Source organism: Eptatretus burgeri, chromosome 16, assembly GCF_056783735.1.
Source record: "Eptatretus burgeri isolate ZD-2024b chromosome 16, Ebu_testis_v1, whole genome shotgun sequence".
Lineage (NCBI taxonomy): Eukaryota > Metazoa > Chordata > Myxini > Myxiniformes > Myxinidae > Eptatretus > Eptatretus burgeri.
In genome coordinates, this window is record NC_140976.1 from 16,429,851 (window position 1) to 16,457,350 (window position 27,500).

Genomic DNA, 27,500 nt, shown 5'->3' on the forward strand with positions numbered 1-27,500 from the left:
ATATACTGACAAAATCTTTAGATTTCGTAAGTAACAAGCAGTCATAGACTGGTACTTCCGAAATCGTCAACTTGACCTCTGACTTTGTCTAATAAAAGCTGTCTCTGGAGAAGGTAGCGACGCAAACCAGAAGTTTCTACCATGATTCTGTACCAAACCATCAAAAATTGAATTTTTGACCTCACTGTGACTGACCTTTGACCGATTTTGACCAAAATCTAATCAGCACTAGCCATCACCCTCCTGAATCACATGGTGTAATTTGACATTGGTAGCTTCTTCCGTTCTCGAGTTATCTGAACCAAACCATCAAAAATCGAATATTTGACTTCACCGTGACCTTGACCTTCGACCGATTTTGACCAAAATCTAATCAGCACTAGCCATCACCCTCCTGAATCACGTGGTGTAATTTGACATTGGTAGCTTTTTCCGTTCTCGACTTATCGTGCCTACAAACAAACAAACAAACAAACAAACAGAAACAGAATGCATCAATATACTTACGAAATCTTTCGATTTCGTAAGTAACATACAGACAGACGGAAAAAGTGAAAATAAGGGTACTCTCGCGACCACCCAACAAACAAACATACATACATACATACATACAAACATGCAAGCCAGTAGGCGACGAGGGATCCGCAAGGATCGAAGCGCTGGATACGATGCTTTTCCTTCTGACCGATCCACTGACGAAGATTCATTACCAAGACGTATTGGTTCACAAAAATTGGTTCCTCTGCCTGGAAAGATTTTTCCTATTGCGTATTTTGCCAACTGGCACTCCTCAGAGTGGAGATGGAGGAAAGTGTAAATGACAAAAAATGTTCTACCAACCATGTTCTATCACAATGCCAAGACGCTTTCGTTTGCGTCTTACCGTTTCGCCTTGATGATATTAATTTATAACGGATATCTCACGAATCACTTAACATATTCCCTGGTTCACCACCTTTCCGCATTCGGAAGGCTGCCATTCGGAAACTGTGAGAGATAGAGGAACGTTACGCTGTCGCGATAACTTGATGGGGATGCAAGAATAGGCAAGAGTTGGTCCGGTCGCTCTCCCTATCATAGAAGCCGTGCTACGTCAGTTACCGTTTTGGTTCTTAAAACGCGGTTTTTCAGCTGCTGCATAGCAACGGGTGGTTGCTTAGCAACGAAACTCAAACGCGCACACTCCCAGCCCATATGGCACCTGAACGCTAAGTTTCATCGAAATTGGTTTGCTGATTTGTGCAGTGGAGCCTCGCGTTACACACACACACACACACACACACACACACACACACACACACACACACACACACACACACACACACACACACACACACACACACACACACACACACACACACACACACACACACACACACACACACACACACACACGGAAAACCCAACAATAACGGATATCTAGTGAATCCCAATTACTCATTTCCACTGCGATCTCTTCCTTTGCTGTAATAGCTGAAACATGGCCTCTTCCCTGAGAAACCATGCCATCGCCAGCCTCAACTCCCCCACCCCCCTTCCCCGGCTCGGAAACTGTACACCCTTCTCTCATGAGGAAACCATGTCGCCCCGCTCCTCTCATGAGGAAACGGTGCCCCCCCACTCCAACCCGTGAGGAGAGCGTGCTGTGCCCACACCTGGCGAGGGGAGATTTCCTCACCTCCCCCATGAGGAGAATGTGCCACCCCCTCTCATGATGAGACCGTTTCACCCTCCTCCCCTCGCGAGGAGACCGCGCCGTTTTCCTCCCCCTCGAGAGGAGACCGCGCCGTTCCCCCCCCCCCCCCCCCGAGAAAAGACAGTTCCTTGGTTGACTCTTGTCATCAACATTCCCCCATTCTGTCATCATGCTCTGAGCCGCTTCAACACAAAGACGAAAAGTCAGATTCAGTGATGGCCCAGGTTGGCTCTGTTTTGAAGTTGAAGTGTTTCTGGCTCTTGAAGCAGGAGAGAGAATGCCAAACTGACTCCAAGTTGAAGGAATTAATTGGCGTTCATTGGCATATCACTTCAGTTTGTGTCCAAGGGCTTACATTGTTCTGCGAAGCAGTGTTAAATGCAACAGCTGAAATTGGCCTCAAAGCAAATGGTCACAATTGGAGAAGTAGGATTGCGTCATAAAAGAGCCTGCACAGTGCCTTTGGTAACAGACATGCAACATCTCATCATGCATACTGGCGGTTTCTCAATTGCATTGCCCCATAACCCATGAGGAGGTAGACATGGTTAGGTTTGAGCCACCTGAATCTTTCACACCTTTTGCCTTGGAAGACTTTGTAATGTGAACAGGTGCTATATTTTAACATCTTTATCCCTCCAAAATTCTTAACTTTCGATTGCGACCATGTTCAGTTCACATTTCTATGTGCCATTGCCTTGCTAAATACAAACCCTGATCGTGGCGTTTTTTTTAGATCCTCGTGGAGGATCTCTGAGTCTTACTCACGTTGTTGTTCTTCATCTTCTTCTTGTGGACTTTTTTGTTTCACAGCCTCCAGTTTTCATCGAAACTTCCTGAAACTTGGCATATATATGTAAAAATACCCTGCGCAGACAGCAACCATCTCCGATTTTGAAAATTCCTCCTAGAAAAAAAAGTTATGACGTCAAAATATCTCCGCTAATGGAAATCGCCTAAAAAAATTATCTCCGAAACTCGGTAAGCTTTTAGAATTCTGTTTGTGGGAATCGAACAGGGCATTAGCAGAGATTAATTACCGCACATATGATACATCACTATGACGTCATATCAATTTCTATGACATAATTCCTATTTTTTGACATTTTTTGTTTCACAATTCAGAGTTTTCATTGGATATTTGTGAAACATGCCATGTATATGCAGAAAGCCCACGCGCAGGCAGTAACCATCTCCGATTTTGGAAATTCTTCCGAGAAAAAAAGTTGTCATAATATCGCCGCTAATGTAAATCACCTGTATCATTATCTCCGAAACTACGCAAGCTGTTTGAATTTTGTTTGCGGGAATCAAGCCGGGCATTAGCACAGATAATTTATCGCAAACCTGATACATCACAATGATGTCGTATTCGTTTTTATGACATCATCATTAAGAGGACGAGGAACTTAGCTCATTTGAGCTTGTTATTTCCCTTTGTTCGCATGAATGGGAATAAAACCAACATCTTTGAATGAGACAAGTAATCCTTTATTTTTCATGATAGGAAAAAGTAGTAATGACTTCTTCTGAGTGAAGCATGACCGTGAAATCACATGTTGAGGAAAGCGAGTGAATTAGCTTTGAGCTTCATGACTTTTTAACTTGTTCACAACCTTCAATTTTACGAGGTCACACTGTGATCCCTTTGCTCATGAGAAGGTCATCCAGTTTGTGTGCTAGCTGACATGCAGCTTGTGTCGGAGAGAGTTCAGGATTGATTTCTGCAGGAGGTAAGAATGTGCCGTTGGCATGGTGACCTATAGCAAGGGCATTGCGTGAGCAAGAGTAGCCGATGCAAGTAACCGAGCAGATGCTCTGAAAATTTACGTTGAATGCTTGCAGAACCAGTGTGCTGCCTGGTGACCTTGTCTACACACACTCCTGTTAATCTCACTGTATTGGAATCATCATCATCATCATCATCATCATCATCATCATCATCATCATCATCATCAGGGGGCGATGTCACTTCCGGTTGTTTACACGTGGCTGTGTAAGCTCCGATGTGAGATCAAGATAAGCGTTTTTTATGTGTTTTGTGTATTTAGTTTTCGAGATTTGTGTCGGGCATTGTGGATTTTGTATCGTTCAAGGTTGTAGTTGTGTTCGGAACAGTTTAGCGGGTATTTATATTAATTTATTGGAAGAAGCAGGGTGAGGCTTATCATTTATGTCAGTTGGGGACTTGGGAACATGGTGGGAAAAAGGGTATAAATAGAGAGCAAAGGAGAAAGGAAGAGTAGTACATAAATGTGATAGATGCTTAATGTGGGCCACATCAGGAATTGGGGAAGCAGAGGGTACTCACTGTTGTTGGAAGTGTGAGGAAATAGCTCGCTTAAGGATAGTTATTTCAAGGTTGAAGGAATGGATAGATATTTTGTAGCAATTAGCAGAATGTGAGAAATTTTTAAATAATAGTTGGTTACGGTTGTGAAGTGAGGTTGCTGAGGAGATTGGTAATGGTGGGGGTGTAGTGAGTGCAGGCAATGTTGAGGATGCTGTGATCACAGGCTTTGGTGAGGGTGCAGCAGGATCAAGCAGTGGTGAGGGTGCAGTGAGTCCAGGCATGGAGGTTGACAATCACAAGTTTTGAAACGTAAAAAAAAAAAAATTTGGGCCACCCTATTGGTCGGGGACCCTGGGCAACTGCCCTGTCTGTCCTCGCCTAACACCGGCTCAATGTATCGGTGTGACAGGAATGAGAAATAGGAGGAGTTGGAGGAGCAATCTGGGTAAAAGACGGCATTGTAACAAGAGAAAGGGTTGACATTAAGGAGGGAATTAATGTTGAGGATTCTGTATGGGTAGAGATCAGAGATTTCAAAAAACAGTAAGATACTGGAAGGATGCTTTTATCGGGCTCTGGGTGTGGAGGAAGGAGGAGTACATGAGGAATTCAAAAGGGAATGTGGGATGGGAAGAGCATTGATTATGGGGGATTTTAACTTGCCAAGAATAGATTGGGTCCAGGAACAGAGAAAGGGCAGAGCAGATGAGGATTTCTGAGATTTAGTCGATGATTGCTTTTTAATACAGTTTGTAGATAAGCCCACGAGGGGGACTGCACTGTTAGACCTCCTTTTAAGGAATGATCCCAATATGGTGTGTGTGAGAGACAGACAGAGACAGACAGAGATACGGAGAGAGATCGAGATCGAGACCGAGACCGAGACCGACTGACCCAGAGAGAGAACAAGAGAACGAGAGAGAATACTACAACCTGCAGGCAATATGGTTGGGTTCGGAAGGCTTAAATGGGGGGGGGGTGATATAGATTACGTGTGTGGTTGCATTGGGGGGGGGGTGGGGGAATATACTGTTCTTTAATATCAGGTTAAGAGAAGAGAAGAGAAGATAGAGGAGGAGGTGGGGTCAGCAAAGAGAATGATCACATACACACACACACACACACACACACACACACACACACACACACACACACACACACACACACACACACACACCTATTTATTAGTGTAGTACTGTAGATCATTTCCCTCAACGATTTGGATAGTGGGGGTGAAGTCAGATTACCACAGGCGCGCGGGAAGGGGGGTGCTGAGGGCGCTGCAGCACCCCTAGCTGCGGGCAGGAGGACCACAGCACCTACTGCCTGCCAAAAAAAAAAAGTCATTTTTTTAAACATTAAATATATTGTTTCGAATTCGCGCCCGTCGGCGTGCGATCGACCGCTCGGCTCGAATGGCGGCCGCCTCGCCCACCGGAACGGACAATTCAGTCGTCACCCTCTCGGACCAACACCGGGAGCTAGTCACGGGTGGGGGTTTAACCTCACCACGATCGTGCCAATTGCCCACCCGCGCAGGATAGGGTCGCTCGCCAAATTCGATCTACCTAAGTACCTGCGCGAATGGTCGACTGGGCGATCGCACCACGCCACAGGCCGACTCCGGACATGAACCGCTTAAGCGGTCCGTTCCGTGCTACAGTGATAACCGAGCGGTGTTATCATCGGCCTCGACGGTTCCGATTAATTATCGGGCGTATTAAGCCCACCACGAACCCTTTACGTGAAGCAGGATGGAGGGTCAATAAAGAAAAGACGAAGCGAAACGGGAAAACAGTTCACACAATGCACATTTATTACGCGTCACACGGAAAGCACACATATACTGTACAGCCAAACAGTCAAAATGCACATATAGCAGTTACAACAAAAGAAACAATGACGCAGAGTTACTACCGAATACGCGTACACACGGCAACACTTATACAGTTCTACTTTACAGACGGCGCCAACACACATTTACTCAAAAGCAAAGAAAAGAAGCCACCCTCATAGACAAGGGGGCAGACAGGCCTGGAGGCCAATATGCGCGCGTGACCTGAAGGAGCGGCCAGGTCCGCGAGACTGGGGGGTCCTACCCGCGTCCTCGTGACGCGTTGGCGGATGTGGCCGCGTGGCTGTGCCCCGACTCCGTGCTCCTTGGCGGGTTTCGTTGGCACGACGTTTGGAGTGGGGTGGGAACAGGCCCCCCTAGTTGCACTATCTCAGCGTGGGGAAAAGGGGAATTGTTGATGCCCTGGGGGAGGGAGAATGGCTGGCTGGCTTGGGTCCCGTGACGAGCGATCTCACACCGCGACCTCGTCGCCGACCGCCGTCCTTCCCGCCTCGGACCCGAGCTCCTTGGCCTCTTCCCACAACTCTCCTCAGCTGATTGCAGAACCCAACTCGATGCCTTCGCCACCCGACTCCACTTTCTGCCACTCCGATGACTCAACTCTCTGCCCTGCCGCCACACTCTGCCGCTGCCTCACTCTGCCGCTGCCTCACTCTGCCGCTGCCTCACTCTGCCGCTGCCACACTCTGCCGCTGCCACACTCTGCCGCTGCCACACTCTGCCGCTGCCACACTCTGCCGCTGCCACACTCTGCCGCTGCCACACTCTGCCCTCCAACCAAAAACTGACTCTCCTACGATTCGCCTTGCGCTCGCCGTTTTATAGGCCGGCAGGAGAAAACAATATGCAAATTTCCGGATCAGGATGACCTCGGGGGCGGAGCCACGCTCGCCAATTGGACGGAGGAAAAGTGGGCGTGAACCTCCCCTGATCCTAGAATTTGCATATATCGATTTCACAGACGCGCCTGGAGGTGGGGCCAAGCCGCTCCGCGCTTGCTAATGGACGGATCAGAAGTGGGCGTATAGCGTTCCTGATCCGAATTCTCCCTCGGAAAGGCCGCTATTTGCACTCGCGGCTCGGTGCGTATCTTGAACGAGCCCAAGGCAGCCCGACGCTCAGTGTTCACAGGTGGTGCGGGAATGGCCGTAGAAGGAGAGAGGTGAGGGTGGTGGAGGGTTTATCAGTGGTGGTTTGATGGTTATGGTGCCGTTTGGGAATGATGGTGATGCGATGTTTGTGGGATTGAGTTGTGAAGGTAAAGGTCGTGGCTGTTGGCGTGGTTGTTGTCTGAGGGTTGGAGCGTGGTTGTAGTTGGTGATGATGGCTGGCGTGGTGGTTGTTGTGTGATGGCGGTTGAGACATGGTTGGTTCAAAATAAAGATAGAACAGAAAAACGGCTATCTCAAAGCGTCGCATCCCGAATGAATCACATAAATGCCCTCTAAACAACGGGTTTGGGGCTAACTACACATGTACTTAGAGTTATCTCACCTACGGGCCCTGAATGGTGGTTTGCGAATTTCCACACCCGTAACAATATATATATATATATATATATATATATATATATATATATATATATATATATATTAAAATGACATAATAAATAATTTTGCTTTGGGGAAGAAAATATAAATTAAAAAAATGTGTTTCTTAGTTTTTAGTGATCACAGACATGGAGATCTTGCTACGGGGGTTGGGTTCATGACGACTCTAACACCATCGCTAAAATAGACAGCACCTCAGCACCCCCACTCAAAATACCTTCCCGCATGCCTGGATTACCAAATTTGCAGATGACACAAAGCTTGGAGGTAAGGTGGATGGCAGAGGGGGTGGTTATCAGATTCAGGAAAGTATTGATACTTGTATAGATTGGGCAAATGATTGGCAGATGGAATTTAACCTGAGCATGTGTAAGGTGTTGGGGATGGGAAAGGACAATGAAAATAGAGATTACGGGATGCAAGGGGTAATTTTGGAGCGTGTCACACAGGAGAAGGATCTATGGGTGGTAATAGATATGGGATGAAAGCAGGCAGCTTCAGGGAAAGCAAATCGGGTTTATTTTGTTTTCGTAGGTTGGTAAATTATAAATTAAAAGAGGTGGTTTTAACATTCTACAGGAATTTAGTGAGGCCACATCTCGAATATTCGGTGCAGTTTTGGTCACCCCGACTTGGAAGGACATAACTGTCAGAGAGAGGGTGCAGCGCAGGGCTGCTGGGTTGATTCCAGGTCTACCTGACAACTTTGGCTGTTCATATATTTTGAACAACAGATGATACAATGATATACCTTTTGGTTTATATGATACAGAAACTCATGAGGTTTTATTTATTTTCAGGTCTGGTGGTTGAATGTAAAGGAAAATGGCGACTACAGCAGCTATCTCAGTGCGTTGAATGGTTCATCGAGATGAGATCTGACACCCAAGTTCAGCGTAATTTCCGTTCGAAGTATGGAAGGAATCCGCCATCGCGGACTAGTATCAGATAGTGGTACAAGAGGTTTAAGGAGACTGGAAGTTGTCAGAAGCAGAAAAGTACTGGTTGAACAAGCGCAAGTGCAGCAGATGTTGAATGAGTGCGTGAGTCATTTCAACAAAGTTTCAGAAAATCAATTTGATGCACATCCAGACAACTGGGACTACCAACCACCACTGTACACAGGATATTGCATAACAGACTGAAGATTTACACCGATAAGTTCCAGATTCTGCCGGAACTTGAACCAAATGACGGACTCAAATGCAAGGCATTTACCTTGGAAATGCTCAGTCACATTGAGGATGACGAAGATTACCTGAAAAAGGTCATGTTCACAGACAAAGCTTGCTTTCATGTCTCAGGGAAGGTGAACCGGCACAATGTGAGGATCTGGGGCTCTGAAAACCCCCACATGGTCATTGAACACATTCGCAATAGTCCAAAGGTCAATGTGTGGTGTAGCCTTCTCCATGACCTCTTGGTGGGTCCATTTTTATTTGTAGAGGATACAATGATCTCAACCATTTTCATGAACATGTTGGAAGGATTGGCCTTCCCACAGATTGAAGACCTGCAACCCGATATCATTTTTCAACAGGATGGCGGCTCCCTCTTTGTCGTTCTAGCCGTCCTGAATGAAAAATTTCCAGGTCACTGGATTGGCCGAGACGGACCAACTGCCTGTCCACCATGATCGCCAGACATTACCCCCATTAATTTTAATTTTTGTGGGGGTTTGTCATCAATGTTGTCTGCAACACCAAGGTGGCAAACATGCAGGATCTTCGTTCTCGAATCACAGCTGCATGCGCACTTTTGGACGCAAACATGCTGAGCCAAACATGGCAAGAACTTGTGCACCGAATTGATGTCCTGCGCAAGACAAACAGAGCTCACTTTGAGCTCACTCACTTTGAGCTCACTCAAAACAGAGCTCACTCACCATAAACACACTTTGAAGTGTGTTTATGGTGAGCACAAAACTTTATGAGTTTCTGTATCATATAAACCAAAGTGTTTCATTGTATCATTTGTGATTCTAAATTATATTAACAACCTAAATTGTCTGGGTCTTTTTGGAACACCCTGTGTCAGTACCTGTAATTATTGGAGATAGAACGGTGTAGGGATATTGACATTGCTTTCAGGTATCTTGAGCATCCATCCATCCATCCATTGGGACCATACTCTGTGCAGAGCGTTGGTGCTGCTTAAGCAGTCTCCTTGGCTATTGGGCACAATCCTGGATGGGTTGCCACTCCAACACAGTATATAGTGGGGCAGATAACTGCAATTTTTGAGAGGAATCATGCAAATGATGATACAAGCATCAAATTTGGCACATTTGTTCTCCAGGGGATTCTAATCAAATCTGCCTGATTGGCCATTTGAAAATCCAAATTTTGAAAAATTTGAAAAAAATTAAATACTTCAAAAAAGTCAAGATCACGAATCAATGTTGGATGCTGGCTGAGATTGGTGAATGTTTCAGAAACATCATCTAAGACGCTCCAAGTCTGCCATGCAGTTTTCTTCCCCTTACCGCGGAAGGCAGACACGACGTCACATCCAGTGAACGCATGGAAGTATGGGATCCCTTTAGCTTTCTCAGGCCCTATTGTATTGCAGAAACTACCTCATGGACTGTAATCCATCGTGCCTTGGCTCCTTGGCCAAAGGCAATCTACATTTTCTCAAGACCTAGTTCCTGTAAGGATGGCAGTGCAGATATTGCTATGACTAGTACGTCCGTGTCATTAGCCTTAATGATAATGGACTTGCTACCATCCGTCGTTGCATCCCTGGCGTGTACAAATATTCGAGTGTCAGCTTCTTCATGACAACTTGGAGACACAGCATCTAGTGACTTCCTTGTGTTGCTAATGGCATCTTCTCCTTTTGTGACGACGACTGTGCTTGTCGTCTGTGCTTCACACATCTTTTCTGCAAGGAAGTGAAACAGCTCAGTCTTGTTGCTGTCATCTTGAAGAAAGCTTCTCCAGTTACTTGGGGGTCTTACTGGTTCCTGTCACTCTTCTTCTGATTCCTTGCCCCCTTTTCGACCTTGCCTCGGATTTTAGACTTGACTTCTTGTACACATCAAACACTACGTCCACCCTCTCGTACCTGGCATCAGAGGATTCCACCTTTGGGATGATGTCTTCTTTAGCATAGTCATCAAATATCTTTGAAGTGTGTGGAGGTAGGGCATTGATAAGTGCTGAGCCATCAATGATGACTGCATCTCCCCTTGGTTCTCTGTCTGGGATGTTCACTTGTGCTTCAAGAATTTCAGCCAGCTGTCACTTAAATTTTTTTTTTTTAAATTTTAAAAAAATTTGGATTTTCTAATGGCCAATCAGGCAGATTTGATCAGAAAGCCCTGCAGAACAGAAATGCCAAATTTGATGCTTGTATCATAATGTGCACGATTTTTCTACTGTCTACTACACGAATACCAGCATGCTGACACTCATTTTACCGACCTCAAAAGGATGACGGGTTGAGTTAATCCCACCTGGTATCAATTCAACAGCTGAGCGTGGTTTGAACTCAGGACCCTCGGATCTCAAGTCCACCACCCGAACCATTAAGCCAACACCAGGCATCTTGTGCATGGATGGTTGATTGTGTGCATGTGTGTGGTGTGTTGTCTGTGGGGGTCTTGTGAAGGGGTGGTGTGTGGTGGATGTTGTGTGTTTCTCACCAACAACTGGCCTTTGCCCACTCCTCCCTGTAAAGAAAAAAACTACAGAAAAACTACAAAAAACAAAAACAAAAAACATTTTACCTTTTCATTTACATAAATTGGTCTGGTGTTGATGTGGCGTAGGCACGATGGACCAAATGGCCTCCTGTTTCTCGATTCCTTGCGATCATGACGATCACCATCACCATCACCATCACCATCACCATCTACCATGCCTTATGCAGAACGTTGGTGCTGCCGAGGCAGTTTCTTGGCTACAATCTTTGACGAATCACCACTGTGACTCAGGAAGTCAGAGCAGGAATTTGGAATTTGGCCAGGGTGCCAGAGAAAGCTCATCTACTTTTCACGAAGGACACCATCTGATCTTTAATGTATACCAGCAGATGGGATGCTCAGTTTAACATCCATCTGAGGGACGGTACAAGCATTGATGAATCACTCTGCTCGTGAAACACTGGGATAACAGTTTATAGCATGGTGTGGATTCAAACCCAGGCTGAACAGCTAAGAGGTGAGTGTGTATACCTCGTTGCCATCCTGCCAGCCCCCCCCCCCGTATTGGATTTTAGAGGAATAATCAATGATATGCCACGATTCTGTGAAATACTCTGCTTGTGATTGACCCTGAAATTAAGGGCCTTCTTTGTGAGGAATTGCTGAGTGTTCTGAACAAAGCATTTGATTTTTTTTTTTTCTTCTTCACCTGCTTTCTATCGGCAGCGCAATGACAGCCGACTTAACGGGACACTCCACCGAGAGCATGCAATTGGTGAAATAAATTGTGTGTGTATTACATTTGGGCTTCATCAAGACCCGTACCTCTCCTTCACTCCAAATGCATGCGGCTGCGGATCGAAGTGCTGTCGGTTGTTGCAATTTACTCGATGAAAAGGTCAACCATCACAAATTAAAAACCCGAGTCCGAGCCGAGTTTACTTTGTGGTGTCGGAGCATCCCTCGGTCTCCGAACTTCCGCAGGTTGCTTGAAAAGCTTCATTGAGTCAGAACCTTCTATCCTCTTTGCTGGAAGCATTATATCGGATTTCCGGCCCTCTGGAGGGATGCGAACAGGGTTGACGTTTAATAATGTATTTTATTTGCACCACCAGGAGCATCGGTTCCACTCGTACCAAATCAGTGGAGGGACAGCACTGATTACATAACGTTTTGAGAAGCTGACAGTTGGGGATTTTGGGAAATGCACCTGTGAGATACAATGGCAATTCTAATATTTTTTTGTTTTGAAAGTTGTTGCCATATTGTTTGAAAGTGACCCATCTTGGGTAACATTCTTCACGTGCCACCATCTCAGGTCGTTATTTTATCTGACCGACGTGGTTGTGAGAACTAAATAGCTTGAATTTCATTTCCTTTCTGTTTAATTGAGTTCTTCCAAAGCTTTGTCAAGATGAGAGCATAGTAGGAAAGGGAAAAAGATTTGTTTCTGCTTCTGAGAAGTTACCCTCTTGATTATCCTACAAAGTGTTTGTTATCTCCACACTTGGGGGAAGGGAGGACGATGAATTAATGAATCGATAAACGATTGCACATAAAGAGACCACCACTGGCCCGTGTTTACACATGGAGGTAAATTTGCCTTGAAAGCATAGGGTTTGCTGCAGTGGAAATGGGAAATCTATGCCGACGCATCTCTGATTTTTCTCTATTGAATTTCTCCAGGAAGGCCCCATGATGAAACTGATATTAATGGACTCACAAATCTAAAGCAGAGACAGTGTCACAACCATTGTTCCTGTCTCACAACTCTGTTTTCCCCATTCGTACCGTAATCCGTTATGGCACTCAGTTGTGCGTTATGGCACACACTCAGGAGAGTGTGGTGCAGACTAGAGTTTCTGGGGGAGGTTTAAACCTGGAGGCTCTTCTCTCAGATCACTCATCAGTTCTTTGTTACCTTTGCCACCGAATGTGAAGGAGGTTATGTTTTCACCCCTTTCTGTCTGTCTGTCTGTCTCTGTTTGTTTGTTTGTGTGCAGGATATCTCAAAAAAGTTGTGGACGGATCCGGATGAAACTTGGTGGACGTGTTTGTGTGTGACAGAATGTATTGAGTTTTGGTGAAGATCCGAATCCGGATCTGGATCTGATAATTTTTTAAAGTGATTCTTCATGATTGTCAGGTCAGATTTGATCTGTGACTTGCTACAGGTATCATGTAAACCTGTACTAACCTGTTCCATGGTCGGGTTGTCAGTGACTAAACTGTCTCCCCCACCAAGTTTCTTGGTGAGGAGGGTGAATGATCTGGACACCCAGCAGGATGAAAAACACAACCTGTCAAAGGGCAGGGGAGCTTCTTGTGAGCCAACGACCATCCATATCTAGTGCCCAACTGTGTCTGCGGACGTCCTCCAGCAGATGGGTAACTTTTTATTAGGAGGTTGGTGGCAGGATTTGCACTCTGGCCACTGTACAAACCCTTCATTCTGCAAAACATACAAAAAGCAAAAAAAATTCTGAAAACTCACTCTGCGGGAGAACCTCATGAGCAGCTGCCCTTTGCAGGGCAGCTCACCTGATTATGGGATTGGGGAAAAGCCTTTGGAACCACAATCTTTGATGATAGGAGGGAAATGTGGCATCGTAAGCCAGGCCTGTGATGATTTGGGGTTGCATCTTGCTCTGGTAAGGAAGGAATGACAGCGAGATTGGCGGTTGATCACGTGCAACAATGCGCCAATAGGCAAGGTGTATTTGGCTGACGTCTGCTTGAGGCTCCGCCGAGACTGGCCGCCTATAAAAAGGATGGGAGGACTGTTTTTGACAGTTTTGTGACAGTTGGTGACTGCCTTGCGGCTTCTTACAGCTCTGAGAGTTTTGTGACAGCTGGATGATGGCTATTTTCAGCTCCAGTCAGTTCCAGCCAGATGGTTGGTGAGCTGGCAACAGTTGAGTTTGTGACAGTTGTTGACCACCTTGCAGCTCTGATCACTGGTGACAGCCTTCCAGTGCCTCAGCTCCTCACAGTTCCTCACAGCCTTACAGCTTCTCACAGTGCTTCACAGTCCCTCACAGCTCCTCAGCGTCTCACAGCTTCTCACAGCGCCTCAGCGCCTTACAGCTTCTCACAGCCTCAGCGCCTTACAGCTTCTTCCAACGCTTCAGCACCTTACAGCTTCTCAGTGTCTCACAGATCCTCATAGTGCCTCACAGCTCCTTACAGTTGTCTATTAGTTGTGGTTCCTGGTGGCTCCTGACGGTGGGTGACGCTTGGACCGTTAATGCTGGTTCTGTTCGAGACCTGCTCTTGGCGTACCTGATTCTTCTCGTCCGTGGTTCCTGGGGGTGACGACGTGACGTCGATTGGTGTTCAAGCTTGTTCGAGAGTGGGTGCACCGCAAGGCAGGGCGCTGGCAATGGACCAAGGCACGCTCACACATTTCAGGACATCTTATTTGACGCACGGCGACTTCTACCTTGGTAAACGAGACCGGATTTCTCTCCCCCCGCCCCTCCCCTCCCCCCGAATGATCTGCTGGGTAACCTTGTCTCGTGTTTAATCCTTTAGTTAAGCATAGTAATAAGCATCTGCTCTTTGTCTGTTTTTCTATCAATGTCTAATTAATTCTTTATTTGCTTGAGATTATTTTGATTGATTTGAATTTGCCTATTTTTGCCTCAAAGAAATAAAACGTTCATCTGTTTATTTATTTTTTCCTTTTTTCATAAATTCCTTGTTGACATTCCAACCTGCCCATGTTTGTCCTTTCCTTCCATTGATCCAACATTGTCCGAACCTAGATAGACTGGGAGGTAATCACCAAACTAATTGACATGTCTTAGTCGGCACATACCAGTGGTAAATGCTCGGCCGCCCTAATTAAGATAAGATTGGTGCATTGCCGAGGGCGCGCTCCCCATTCAGGAAGCCACGTGACCTCTAGTTAAACAGCAAAATTAGACGGTGGACACTGGAACTCGTGGTTAACTGTTTGGCATTCGTGGTTGTAGAGCAACCCATCATACCACAAAGTTAATTGTGAGCAGTGGACCCAGGTCTAGCTCTTTCGAGGAGTAACGGGTATTAACCCCCTCTTAATACACTCAGTACCCGTGGCCGTAACAATATATTGCGCATATATATATATATGTGTATATATGTATATATATATATGTATATATATGTATATATATGTATATATATATATGTGTATATATGTATATATATATATGTGTATATATGTATATATATATATGTATATATATGTATATATATGTATATATATGTATAATGTATATCTCTCTCACTCACACTCACACACACACACACACACACGTGTTTCAAAAAGAGTGATTTAAACTTTAAATGTTTACAAAGAAACAGAAACCCTCAGGCATGTGAACCAAATATTTCTTGAAAGCTTACAACATGGTATTTTTTCTATCACTGATTGCTTTTGCAGCAAGTCACTGCTAGAGTTAGTGAGAGCCAAAGTTCTGAAATTGGCATTTATGTAAAAGCCTTGTAATTGACGTCGTCGATGTGTGCCCCTCAACGGTTCAGACAGGCATTGATCCTGACTCCCAAGTTCAATCCAACTTTCCTGTCGGTCTCATGTGGCACTGCCTGGAGGTAGCCTGACACCACCTGCTTCAGATCATCCAGTGTAGCATGGTGGTTGGCGTAGACATCACCCTTCGCAGCCCCGCAGAACCAGTAGTCCAGAGGGTTCAAGTCTGGGCCATGGGGTGCCCAGTCATAAGCAGTACCCAGGACAATGAGGTGGCTTCTGAAGAGCTGCCGCAGGAAAGTGATGGTGTCACCAGCTGTATTCGGGGGTACACAATCCTGCATAAACCAGGTCATGCTGAGCTGGTTTGGGGTGACCTTTTGGGCTAGATCATTATGGACCTTCTGGAACACGGCCCGGTAGCGCTCACCAATGATCATCACCATCCTACTGTTGTCATTCTCAAACCATTAAGGCCCGAGCATTCCCCATCTGGCATTGAAGGTGCAGAAGCTTGTGACCTTAGGCTCTTTCAGGTACTTCTCAGTGATCTCAGGTGGTTCTGTACCCCAGAAAATCCTGTCACTGAGCCAATTTCACGTATCAAGTCTCCTTCTCATGTCATCTTGACTCAGTTTATGCCTAATGGAGATGATGTATGGGAAAAGCTTCAGTTCCTCAGTGAGGATATGCCAGACTGATGTTGGTTTGATGCCTAGCTCCCTGGAGTACTGGTGGTGGGACTTCTTGAGATTGTCCACTGCAGAATCCCACATTGTGTCGATGTTGGTTTGGCTCTTGGTTTCTGATGCTGGCCTGCGACCTGTTGCCCTTGCTCTGGTTGTGCACTGTATGCACCCTTGTGCTCGAAATGTTTCAAAATACGTTGGATAGCACAATTTGTGAGTCTATCACGTGTTCTGAGGTCGTATTCACAGCAGAACCTCTGGTGGGTGTATACATATGATTCAATTTCATACCACAGATTCACCACTTTTGTTTTCTGCTTCACTGTCAATGGCATACTCGAGCTACACAGCTAGAAATCCTCGGAAACAAATACCACAATAACACCACCAACCCTGAAAAGGAAAACGCTATAGGTCAAAAAACAAAGAAATGGCAGGAAATCTAAGTTGTATCCATCTTTTTGAAATGTGTGTGTGTGTGTTTACATATATATATATATATATATATATATATATATATATATATATATATATATATATATATATATATATGACATCTGCCATGTAAACAAATTGTCTCTGCCCTGCTGATCACAAGTCAAGAGGTTTGCAGCCAGGAATATTAAACACATTGACTCTCCATGACATGACGCTAATGTCACGGACATAAATTATGCCAACACATCACCTCCAAACTAGGAGGCATCCGTTTGGCACTCAATTCATCGCAGACTCAGATTAAAGCCTATGGCCATGAATAGACGAAAGCAGAGATGTCAATCTAAATTTCGCCCTTGTTGTGGGCTCATCAGGACAACATACTGCTGATCGTTTATTCGTGACCATATTAAGCTCATTAATAAACTGAATCGACCCCCTAACTTGATGAGGCAGCAGGGCACAAATTGAGTCCCATCACAGCGCTTTGCCGCACAACCTGCCAACAACAAGTGTTGCCTGCCACGTGAACACATTGTCTCTGCCCTGCTGATCACCAGTCAGGTGGTTTGCAGCCATGAATATTTAATTTAACGAAAGAAGCATGCTGACTCTGACAAGACGATGATGTAATGTGTATGTATACAGTATATATATATATATATATATATATATATATATATATATATATATATATATATATATATATTTGACACCTCCCATACTCATCCAGGCAAATAAGCTGCATAAAGCAACCCAAGAAGACCTACACAAGGTAAGTGCCTTGCTGTTTCAAACCCTTCCCAGAGTTCCTCCATAACTATAAAGGCATTCACACATTGTACATACATGAGAATCCCAATGGTACATATCCCCTCAGCTACCGGACCGGTTTCATCGCTTATTGGTGAATTGTCAGCGATAGCGCAGACAGCAATGCATACCAATGAGGCTCCCAAGCATGTACCATGTGCAAACGTCGAAAGCAGTCAATATATAAATTATAATAAAGAAAGACCCACCCACATCTCTCATCTGTGAATGGAGGGAATAGCCAATTGGCTCTCACCTCATCAACTAAACCCAGGTGACTCGGATTATATAAATAATTGACATTGTTTATTTGTCAAGTATTTATATAATCCTAGCCACCTGAGTTTGGTTGATTAGGTGAGATAGCTGATTGGCTATTCCCTCCATTCACAGGTGAGAAATGTGGGTGGGTATTTATATATATATATATATATATATATATATATATATATATATATATATATATATATATATATATATATATATATATATATATATATATATCTTCTTCTTCTTTCGGCTGCTCCCTTTAGGGGTCGCCACAGCGGATCATCCGTATGATCCGCATCGTGATTTGGCACATGCTTTATGCCGGATGCCCTTCCTGACGCAACCCTGGTCGCCTCTTACGACACAGGGATATGGTACACCTATTTTAACCGGGGTATACACTGACCCAGTACACTGGTACTCATTGCGCCGACCTCGGAAGGATGACAGGCTGAGTCAACCCCCTGGTGTATTAATTCAGTGGCCCAACGGGGCTTGAACTCAGGACCTTTCAGATCCCAAGCCGCTGCCCTAACTACTGCGCCAACACCAGGCTCACACACACATATATATATATATATATATATATATATATATATATATATATATATATATATATATATATATATATATATATATATATATATATATATATATATATATATATATATATATATTGATTGTTGTGGTTGACGAAATTCGCAAACCACCATTCAGGTCCCGTAGGTGAGATATCTCTGTAAGTATATGTGTAGTTAGCCCAAACCCGTTGTTTAGAGGGAATAAATGTCATTCATTCGGGCTGCGACCCTTCAAGATAGCCGTTTTTCTTTTACTATCTTTATTTTGGACCAACCGCCATTACTACCACCACAACCACCACCAACCGCATCTCGACAACCACAGCCACCTTCTCCAGAACCGCCTTCACAACATCCACCTTCTCCACAACCGCTTTCACAACAACCACTTTAACCAAAACCGCCCAATCACACCACCATCACAACCGCGTCAACCACAACCGCCATCGCATTTCCATCTCAGCACATGGTTGCCAGAAGCCTGGCATTCATCGAGGGAGAATGGACGACGGCCTCACCCCCTCCTCCCAACGAATAACCCTGCGAGAGGAACAAAAAGCTCTGGAAAAGGCAAAAGAAAGGCCCCGATCCAGGAGAAAAAAACGCCGTTCTTCTGGAAGTTTCCTGCGCTTGCTGGAAGAAGGGGCGGCGGCGAAGCGTGGCAGCAGCAGCGAGCAGCCAAGGCGGAGCTCGAGATATAAGGAGGAGGCGCAGGCTCTAGTGCGTGCGTACGCTGAGGTTTTTGTCTCTCTCTGGGCTCTGCATTGCGCACGCTCTGGCTCTCTGGCGGCGAGCTCCCTGGGACTTTCATGACGAGAGCGGCGAAACGAGATTGAAAGCGCCGAGCGCGGAGCGAATCGGGCGAGTTGGAGAGGTGTGGCAGCGACAGAGAGAAGAGTTTCTGTTTCCGGCTCAGGCGCGTTGTGGCGGCGGCGAAGCGTGGCAGCAGCAGCGCAGCAGCCAAGACTAGTAGGCTCTGCCCGGTCTCGCGCCCACAGACCACGTCTGCCCCCTTGTAGTTGAGGGTGGCCTCTTCCTTTTTCTTTTGCTTTGGAGTATATGTGTTGTCGGCGCCGTCTGTGAAGTAAAACTGTGTAAGTGTTGCCATGTGCTCGCGTAGTCGGTAGTAGATCTGCATTGTGTCTCTTTTGTTGCATTTGCTTTTTGTGCATAATTGTTGTGTTACTTTTACATTTGCTTTTGGTGCATAATTGTTGTAATTGTATATGTGTGCTTTCCGTTTGTCGCGGAATAAATGTGCTTTATGTTGAACTGTTTTTCCCGTTTCGCTTCGTCTTTTCCTTAATTGAATCTCCATCTTACTTCACGTAAAGGGTTGGTCGTGGGCTAAATACGCCCGATAATTAATCGGAACCGTCGAGGTTGACGATAACACTGCTCGGTTATCCCGATAGTACGGAACGGGTCGCTTAAAGTGGCCAGTGTCCGAAGTCGACCTGCGGCGAGGTGCGATCGCCCGGTCTACCCTCCGTGTGGGTACTTAGGTAGGTCGAATTTGGCGAACAACCCTATCCCACGCGGGGGGCCGATTGGCACGATCGTGGTGAGGCCGAAAGGCCCACCCATGACTAGTTCCCGGCGTTAGTCCGAGAGGGTCACGACGGAATTGTCCGTCCGGTGGGCGACGTGCCGCGATTCGAGTTACGTGGCCGCTCGCACACCGGCGGGCGCGAATTCGCAACAATATATTATCCTTGTGCCGTAAGAGGCGACCAGGGTTGCGTCAGGAAGGGCATCCGGCGTAAAACATGTGCCAGATCACTATGCGGATCATACGCATGATCCGCTGTGGCGACCCCTAACGGGAGCAGCCGAAAGAAGGAGAAGAGAGGAGATATATGTATATATATATATATATATATATATATATATATATATATATATATATATATATATATGTAGATATATCTATATGTGTATATATATATATATATATATGTGTATATATATCTATATATGTATATATATGTATATATATGTATATATATATATATATGTATATATGTATATATATGTGTATATATATATATATATATATATATATATATATATATATATATATATATATATATATATATATATAGTGGTGGCAGGGGAGAGTGTAGCTCGACAGCATCGATTGGTGGTCTGTAGGATGACTTTAGAGGTGAGGTTGAGGAAGAGAGTGAGGGCTGAACCAAGGACCAGATGGTGGAAGCTGAAGGAGGAAGACTGTTGCGTGAAATTTAGGGAGGAGGTGAGACAGGTGTTGGATGGTGGTTAAGATGGGTGGGATGATTGGGCAACGACAGCAGAAGTTGTGAGGGAGATAGCTAGGAAGGTACTTGGTGTGACATCTGGACAGAGGAAGGAAGATAAGGAGACTTGGTGGTGGAATGAGGAAGTACAGGAAAGTATAAGGAAGAAGGGGTTGGCGAAAAAGAAGTGGGATAGTCAGAGAGATGAAGAAAGTAGGCAGGAGTACAAGGAGTGGCGGCGAAAGGCAAAAAGAGAGGTGGCAAAGGCCAAGGAAAAGGCATATGACGAGCTGTATGAGAAGTTGGATACAAAAGAAGCGGAAAAGGATTTATACCGATTGGCAAGACAGAGGGACCGAGCTGGGAAGGATGTGCTGCAGGTTAGGGTGACAAAGGACGCAAATGTGAATGTGCTGACGAGCGAGGAGAGTGTGTTGAGAAGGTGGATGGAGTACTTTGAGGAGCTGATGAATGAAGAAAATGAGAGAGAGAGAAGGTTGGAAGAGGTGGAGATCCTGAATCTGGAAGTGGGGTGGATCAGTAAGGATGAAGTGAGGACTGCTATGAAGAAGATGAAAAGTGGAAAGGCGGTTGGCCCAGATGGTATACCAGTGGAGGCATGGAAGTGCTTAGGAGAGATGGCAGTGGGGTTGTTAACCAGATTGTTTAATAAAGTCTTGGAAAGTGAGAAGATGCCGGAGGAGTGGAGATTAAGTGTACTGGTTCCGATTTTCAAGAATAAGGGTGATGTGCAGAGCTGTGGAAATTACAGAGGGATAAAGTTGTTCAGCCACACCATGAAGTTGTGGGAAAGAGTCGTGGAAGCTCGGTTGAGAGGAGAGGTGACGATCTGTGAGCAGCAATATGGGTTTATGCCAGGAAAGAGCACCACTGATGCAATGTTTGCTTTGAGAATGTTGATGGAGAAGTATAGGGAAAGCCAGAAGGAGTTGCATTATGTGTTTGTGGATTTAGAGAAAGCTTATGATAGGGTGCCAAGAGAGGAGTTGTGGCATTGTACAAGGAAGTCGGGAGTGGTGGAGAAGTATGTGAGGATCGTGCAGGATATGTATGACGACAGTGTGACAGCGGTGAGGTGTGCGGTTGGAATGACGGACCGGTTTAAGGTAAAAGTGGGATTGCACCAAGGATCGACTCTGAGCCCTTTCCTGTTTGCAATGGCGATTGACAGGTTGACGGACGAGATCAGACTGGAGTCCCCATGGACTATGATGTTTGCGGATGACATCATGATCTGTAGGGAAAGTAGGGAGCAGGCTGAGGCGAGCCTCGAGCGGTGGAGGTATGCACTGGAGAAAAGGGGAATGATTGTCAGTCGGAGTAAGACGGAGTATATGTGCGTAAATGAGAGGGAGGGTGGTGGTATGGTGCGGTTGCAAGGAGTTGAGGTGGGGAAGGTGGATTGGTTTAAATACTTGGGATCAACTGTCCAAAGTAACGGAGAGTGTGGGAGAGAAGTGAAAAAGAGAGTGCAGGCAGGATGGAGTGGGTGGAGAAGAGTTGCAGGAGTGATTTTTTTTTCTTTGTATACCTTGTCGAGGCTCGTACGAGAGCTAACGCATAACTTACAGCAAGGGGACATGAGACAAGAGGGGCGGGAGTGGAAGGGACAAAACAGTGGGGAACAGACACATTAGGTGAACTGTGGAAGGGAGAGGGATGGGGATGGGACGGGGAACATGGCGAAGAGAAGATGGACATTACAGGGACTTTCAGGAAGGAAAGCAGGGGAATTGAAGGAAGTGGGCTTGGGTGGATTATCGGGGATAGAAAAGATCGAGGATTTGGATGGGGGAAGATACGAGGTGGTGGTGAACAGCTGTTTTGAAAGCCTGGAGGGAAGAATGGGAAAGATTAGAGTGATGAAGTTTATTCCAAAGGCGGGAAAAAAGAGGAATGAAAGAGTGAAGATGAGCAGTGATTCGTAATTTTGGTAGTTTTACCAGAAGGGGGTTGTTGGCAGACCTTGAGCGCCCTGTGGAAATGTGGTGGGGACAAATCGCAGAGAGAGCAGGGGGGGCAAGGCTGGAGAGGAGTCGGTAGAAGACAGAAAGACCACCGACCAACCTGCGGTGATTGAGTGAGAGTCCCAAAGACTCAGCTTCATTGCGGGAGATGCCGATGATCTTAAATGCTCTGGTTTCGACAGCGTGAAGCCGAGAAAGGTGGGAGGCAGGATCACCAGCCCAGAGGGGAGAGCAGTACTCCATCAGGCTACGGACAAAAGCTTTGTAAGTGGTCAGGAGCTCAAGAGGGCCGAGGAAGGACTTAGCACGACGGAGGATTCCCAGTCGGCGACTGGCTTTTGAGGTGAGGTTGGAAATGTGATTTTCCCAGGAAAGGTCATGGCAGGTAGATTTGTGACAGAAGGGTAGCTGCAAGAGTGAAGGGGAAAGTATACAAGACGGTAGTGAGACCAGCTATGTTGTATGGTTTGGAGGCGGTGGCACTAACAATAAGACAGGAAGCGGAGCTGGAGGTGGCAGAGTTAAAGATGCTGCGATTCTCGTTGGGAGTGACGAGGATGGATAGGATAAGAAATGAGTATATTAGAGGGACTGCGCAGGTAGGACGGTTTGGAGACAAAGTGAGAGAGGCGAGATTGAGATGGTTTGGACATGTGCACAGGAGGGAAGCGGGGTATATCGGGAGAAGGATGTTGAAGATGGAGCCTCCAGGCAGGAGGAGAAGAGGAAGGCCAAAGAAGAGGTTCATGGATACGGTGAGGGCGGACATGCGGGTGGTTGGAGTGTCAATGGAAGATGTCGAGGAGAGAGCGAATGGTTGATCCGCTGTTAGCAACCCCAAACGGGAGCAAGCCGAAAGAGGAAAAAGAAGATATGTATATATGTGTGTATAGATATATATATATATATATATATATATATATATATATATATATGTGTGTATAGATATATATATATATATATATATATATATATATATATATATATATATATATATATATATATATATATATATATATATATATATATATATATATATATATATATATATATATATATATATATATATATATATATATATTGTTGTGGTTGTGGAAATTCGCAAACCACCATTCAGGTCCCGTAGCTGAGATATCTCTGTAAGTGCATGTGTGGTTAGCCCAAACCCGTTGTATAGAGGGAATTTGTGTGATCCATCTGGGCTGTGACGCTTTGAGTTAGCCATTTTTTCTGTTCTGTCTTTTATTTCAAACAAACAGCATCTCAACAACCACGCCATCCCCACCACAGCGCCAACCACACTACAGCCACGCAACCTCCACCATCAACGCTACCACATCTTCGCCACTCGCCGTTCAGCAGGCCCTGTGCGGTTACGATCTCCAGGCACAAACAGAAACCAACGGCTATGCTCGGGGGTTTCCCCGCCTGTTTTTCCCGTCGAGGTTCTCCGCGCTTGGTGTGGAGGAGGGGCGATGCAGGGGTCAAAGGTGAGAAAGGGGGGGCCTCTTTTTGGGGGAATAATTCCCTGGCTCCACGCCAAGACTGACTCCCCCCGGCCCCCGCACGGTGTGGAGGGAAAGCGAGAGGTCACACCCCTCTTCGAGGTCTTCTCCAAGAAGCTCGAAGGGAGGCGGGGCCAAAAACGGGGCGGAGCGAAGGGTGGAGCCCCGCGCTACAAAAGGCGAACAGGTCGGACCTTGAGGATTGTTGGGTTGGTTGGTCGAGAGTTGGAGTGAGTGGTTGGTCGAGGGTTGGTCTTCATGGTCGTCTTCTGGCTCGAGTCGCGAGCTTGTGGTTCCTGACTTGCTTCGTTGACCCGTGCGCGAGCGCGGAAAACAGCGCCGAACGAACCCCGTCCATACACTCGAGCGGACCACACGAGCGACACGCGGCACAAGCTCGCGGAGCACACCGGAAGGGCTCGGAGTTGCGGGCGCAGAAGGAGGACTCGACGGGATCAGGGAAGTCGCGACTTCCATTTCTTTTGGGTTTGGTGTAAACGTGTGTGTGTCGGCGCCAGTCTGGTGAAGTAAAACTGTTAAGTGTTGCCGTGTGTCGGTCTTATTCGGTAGTATCTCTGCGTCATTGTTTCTTTTGTTCCATTTGCTTTTTGTGCATAATTGTTTTAATTGCTATATGTGTGCTCTATGTGTGTCGTGTAAATAAAGTGCTTGCATGTTGAATTGTTCCCCGTTTCGCTGCGTCCTTCCCTTCGTTTGAATCTCCATCTTGCTTCACGTAAAGGGTTCGTAGTGGGCTTAATACGCCCGATAATTCATCGGAACCGTCGAGGCCGACGATAACGCCGCTCGGTTATCCCGAGAGTATGGAACGGATTGCTTAAGCAGCCCGTGTCCAGAGTCGACCTGCGGCGAGGTGCGATCGCCCGGTCTACCAGCCGCGTGGGTACTTAGGTAGGTCGAGTTTGGCGAACAACCCTATCCCACGCGGGTGGCCGATTGGCACGATCGTGGTGAGGCCGAAAGGCCCACCCGTGACTGGCTCCCGGGGTCAGTCCGAGAGGGTCACGACAGAATTGTCCGTCCGGTGGGCGACGTGCCGCGATTCGAGTCACGTGGCCGATCGCACGCCGGCGGGCGCGAATTCGCAACAATATAAATAGTGCATGTATGCGCAAGTTGCTGTTGTTTGCTGCTATCTGCACACGTGGGTGGCTTTCAAGAGATGGAACAGAGACCTACCAGGTCTCCAAAGTATCCACCTCCGTTGTGTTTTTGTGTCTTCAAAAAAAACCTGCTGCATTCATACGTGTTATTCGTCGGTGGCACCCAGGAAGTTTACAGTTTATGGTAACAAGATGAACCAGTGGCTGAACCTTTACCCTTTTCATTCTCATTAAAGATCTATAATTAATAGATCCACATCCACTCAAAGCCAAGTTTCACAATAATTAGCTTGCTTTACTGTATTCCTTTTTTTTTGCTATCATTCGTGGAAGTTTACCAAGTAAGTGCTTCATCAATGACATTCATTAGGATGGCGATGGAAGCAAGTTTTTAAACCAATGTCTCTATCACGGGTGAGAGTGAAAAACGTTATTATTATGACTAGCGGCACCCGCTCTCTACCGGAGCCGTCAAGGGGGTCATGTTATTATATTTATGCCTATTTCACTTCAAGGGGTCCCAGGATTACACACCCAAAAAATGGTTGCGATCGGTTCAGTCGTTTCTGCGGTACCTGGGAACAGACTTTACAGACAGATGGTGAATTATAGAAAGATTATTATTATTTTTTTGAATAAGAGAGTCAGCCAAAAAATCGCTTCCGATTGTTACCCATGACCAGGACAATTATTGTAATGCATGTTTCTGGGAATGGCAGTGTCAATCTCTGCTTCAGCATTCCTTGTGCCTGTTAGCTCTTGCCCTTTGCTGTACCCGACCCTTTATAAATATATTTTTTTATTGTTAATTCTTGTACCTTTTGATCTCTTTGCAGACTGTGCTTTGCCTCTTGGACAGTGGGGCAGACATAAACATGCCGAATGTCTCTGGTGCCATGCCTCTCTACTTTGCCTGCAGGTGAGTTTGGAATGCGGTGCGCAGCCAAGCGTGGAACTCTGTGCCGACGGGATAACAGACTCCATCCCAAAAAGTGAATTATTTGGGATCTGCTTTCCCGGGCAGCTGGCTACCTGATTGGCTGATTTGCATGTCTCGGATGTATCCCCTGTTGCGCTGCCACGGAGGACTTTGTGATTATAGCAGCCGAATGCGAATCCGCAACCTTGTTGGCATTTCATTTCATTAGCGAATTAATCTCTACACATAATTGAGCGAGCAGAAATAAAGGTTGCCACACAAAGACCACGAGATTGGACAGGAACCGAGAATGATGACTACACCGAGAAGTGAATGAAAGTGGGGTATGGTGGTTTGTGCATTCTCAAGCCTTTGTGACAATGGTGTAAATGTTACAGCTTGGCGACCATGACTGCTTCAGTTTCTGTTTTTGTTGGTGTGAAGTGCTGAGATGACCTCGTGTTTCAGAGCCACAAGTGATGTCATTGATTCCTTGTTGACCTATTATATATTACTTGTGAGAGAGATTATGGGAGCAATCAATTGATTATTTTTTTTTCTCCCCTGATTTCCTCATGAGGGAATTTAACAAGTGTCTGTCATGGAGACCAAAGTGGTTGTAGACAAATACGGGGCCATCCACAGATGGCCTATTTTATATTGCACATGTGGGTGAACTTCATTTGGAGAGGAGTTAAAAGTAAATGCAGGTTTTTTTTTTCTTGTGTGTTCTTGTCTAATCAAACGATTGTAACAAAAGACCAATAGTTGCAATTAGTTTTTTTATTTATTTACCAGCAAATATAGCCCATAATATGAGAGAGTGAGAGGGAGAATGAAGAGGAGAGGGGAGAGATAGAGGGAGAGGGGCGAGGGGGGAGGGGGAGAGATAGAGAGAGAGGGGTGAGGGGGGAGAGATAGAGAGAGAGGGGTGAGGGGGAGAGGGGGAGAGAGAGGGAGAGAGGTGGGAGAGATATAGAGTGGGAGAGAGGGAGATGGAGGGAGAGAGGTGGGAGAGATATAGAGAGAGAGGGGACGGGGTGAGGGAGGGAGAGAGAGGTGGACAGCGGCGAGGGTGAGGGAGAGAGAGAGGGGACAGGGGTGAGGGAGAGAGAGAGAGGGGACAGGGGTGAGGGAGAGAGAGAGGTGGACAGGGGCGAGGAAGGGAGAGAGGCAGGGTGAGGGAGTGAGAGAGAGAGGGACAGGAGCGAGAATGAGGGAGTGAGAGAGTGACAGGGGTGAGGGAGGGAGGGAGAGAGGGAGGAGACAGGGGTGTGGGAGGGACAGGGGCAAGGGAGAGAGGGACAGGGGTGAGGGAGAGAGGGACAGGGGTGAGGGAGGGAGGGACAGGGGTGAGGAGTGAGGGACAGGGGCAAGGGAGAGAGGGACAGGGTG

At 46.1% G+C, this 27,500-nt stretch overlaps 1 protein-coding gene across 7 annotated transcripts in view; it reads left to right on the forward strand.

The window, feature by feature from the left end:
- Positions 1 to 27,500, forward strand: part of HACE1 (HECT domain and ankyrin repeat containing E3 ubiquitin protein ligase 1) — a 422,483-nt gene that overhangs the window by 37,149 nt on the left and 357,834 nt on the right. For all 7 annotated transcript variants that reach the window (XM_085859091.1, XM_085859090.1, XM_085859092.1 and 4 more), the window contains exon 7: positions 26,023 to 26,105. In XM_085859091.1, the coding sequence (XP_085715217.1) occupies positions 26,023 to 26,105 (83 nt within the window). The remainder of the gene's footprint in view (positions 1 to 26,022; positions 26,106 to 27,500) is intronic.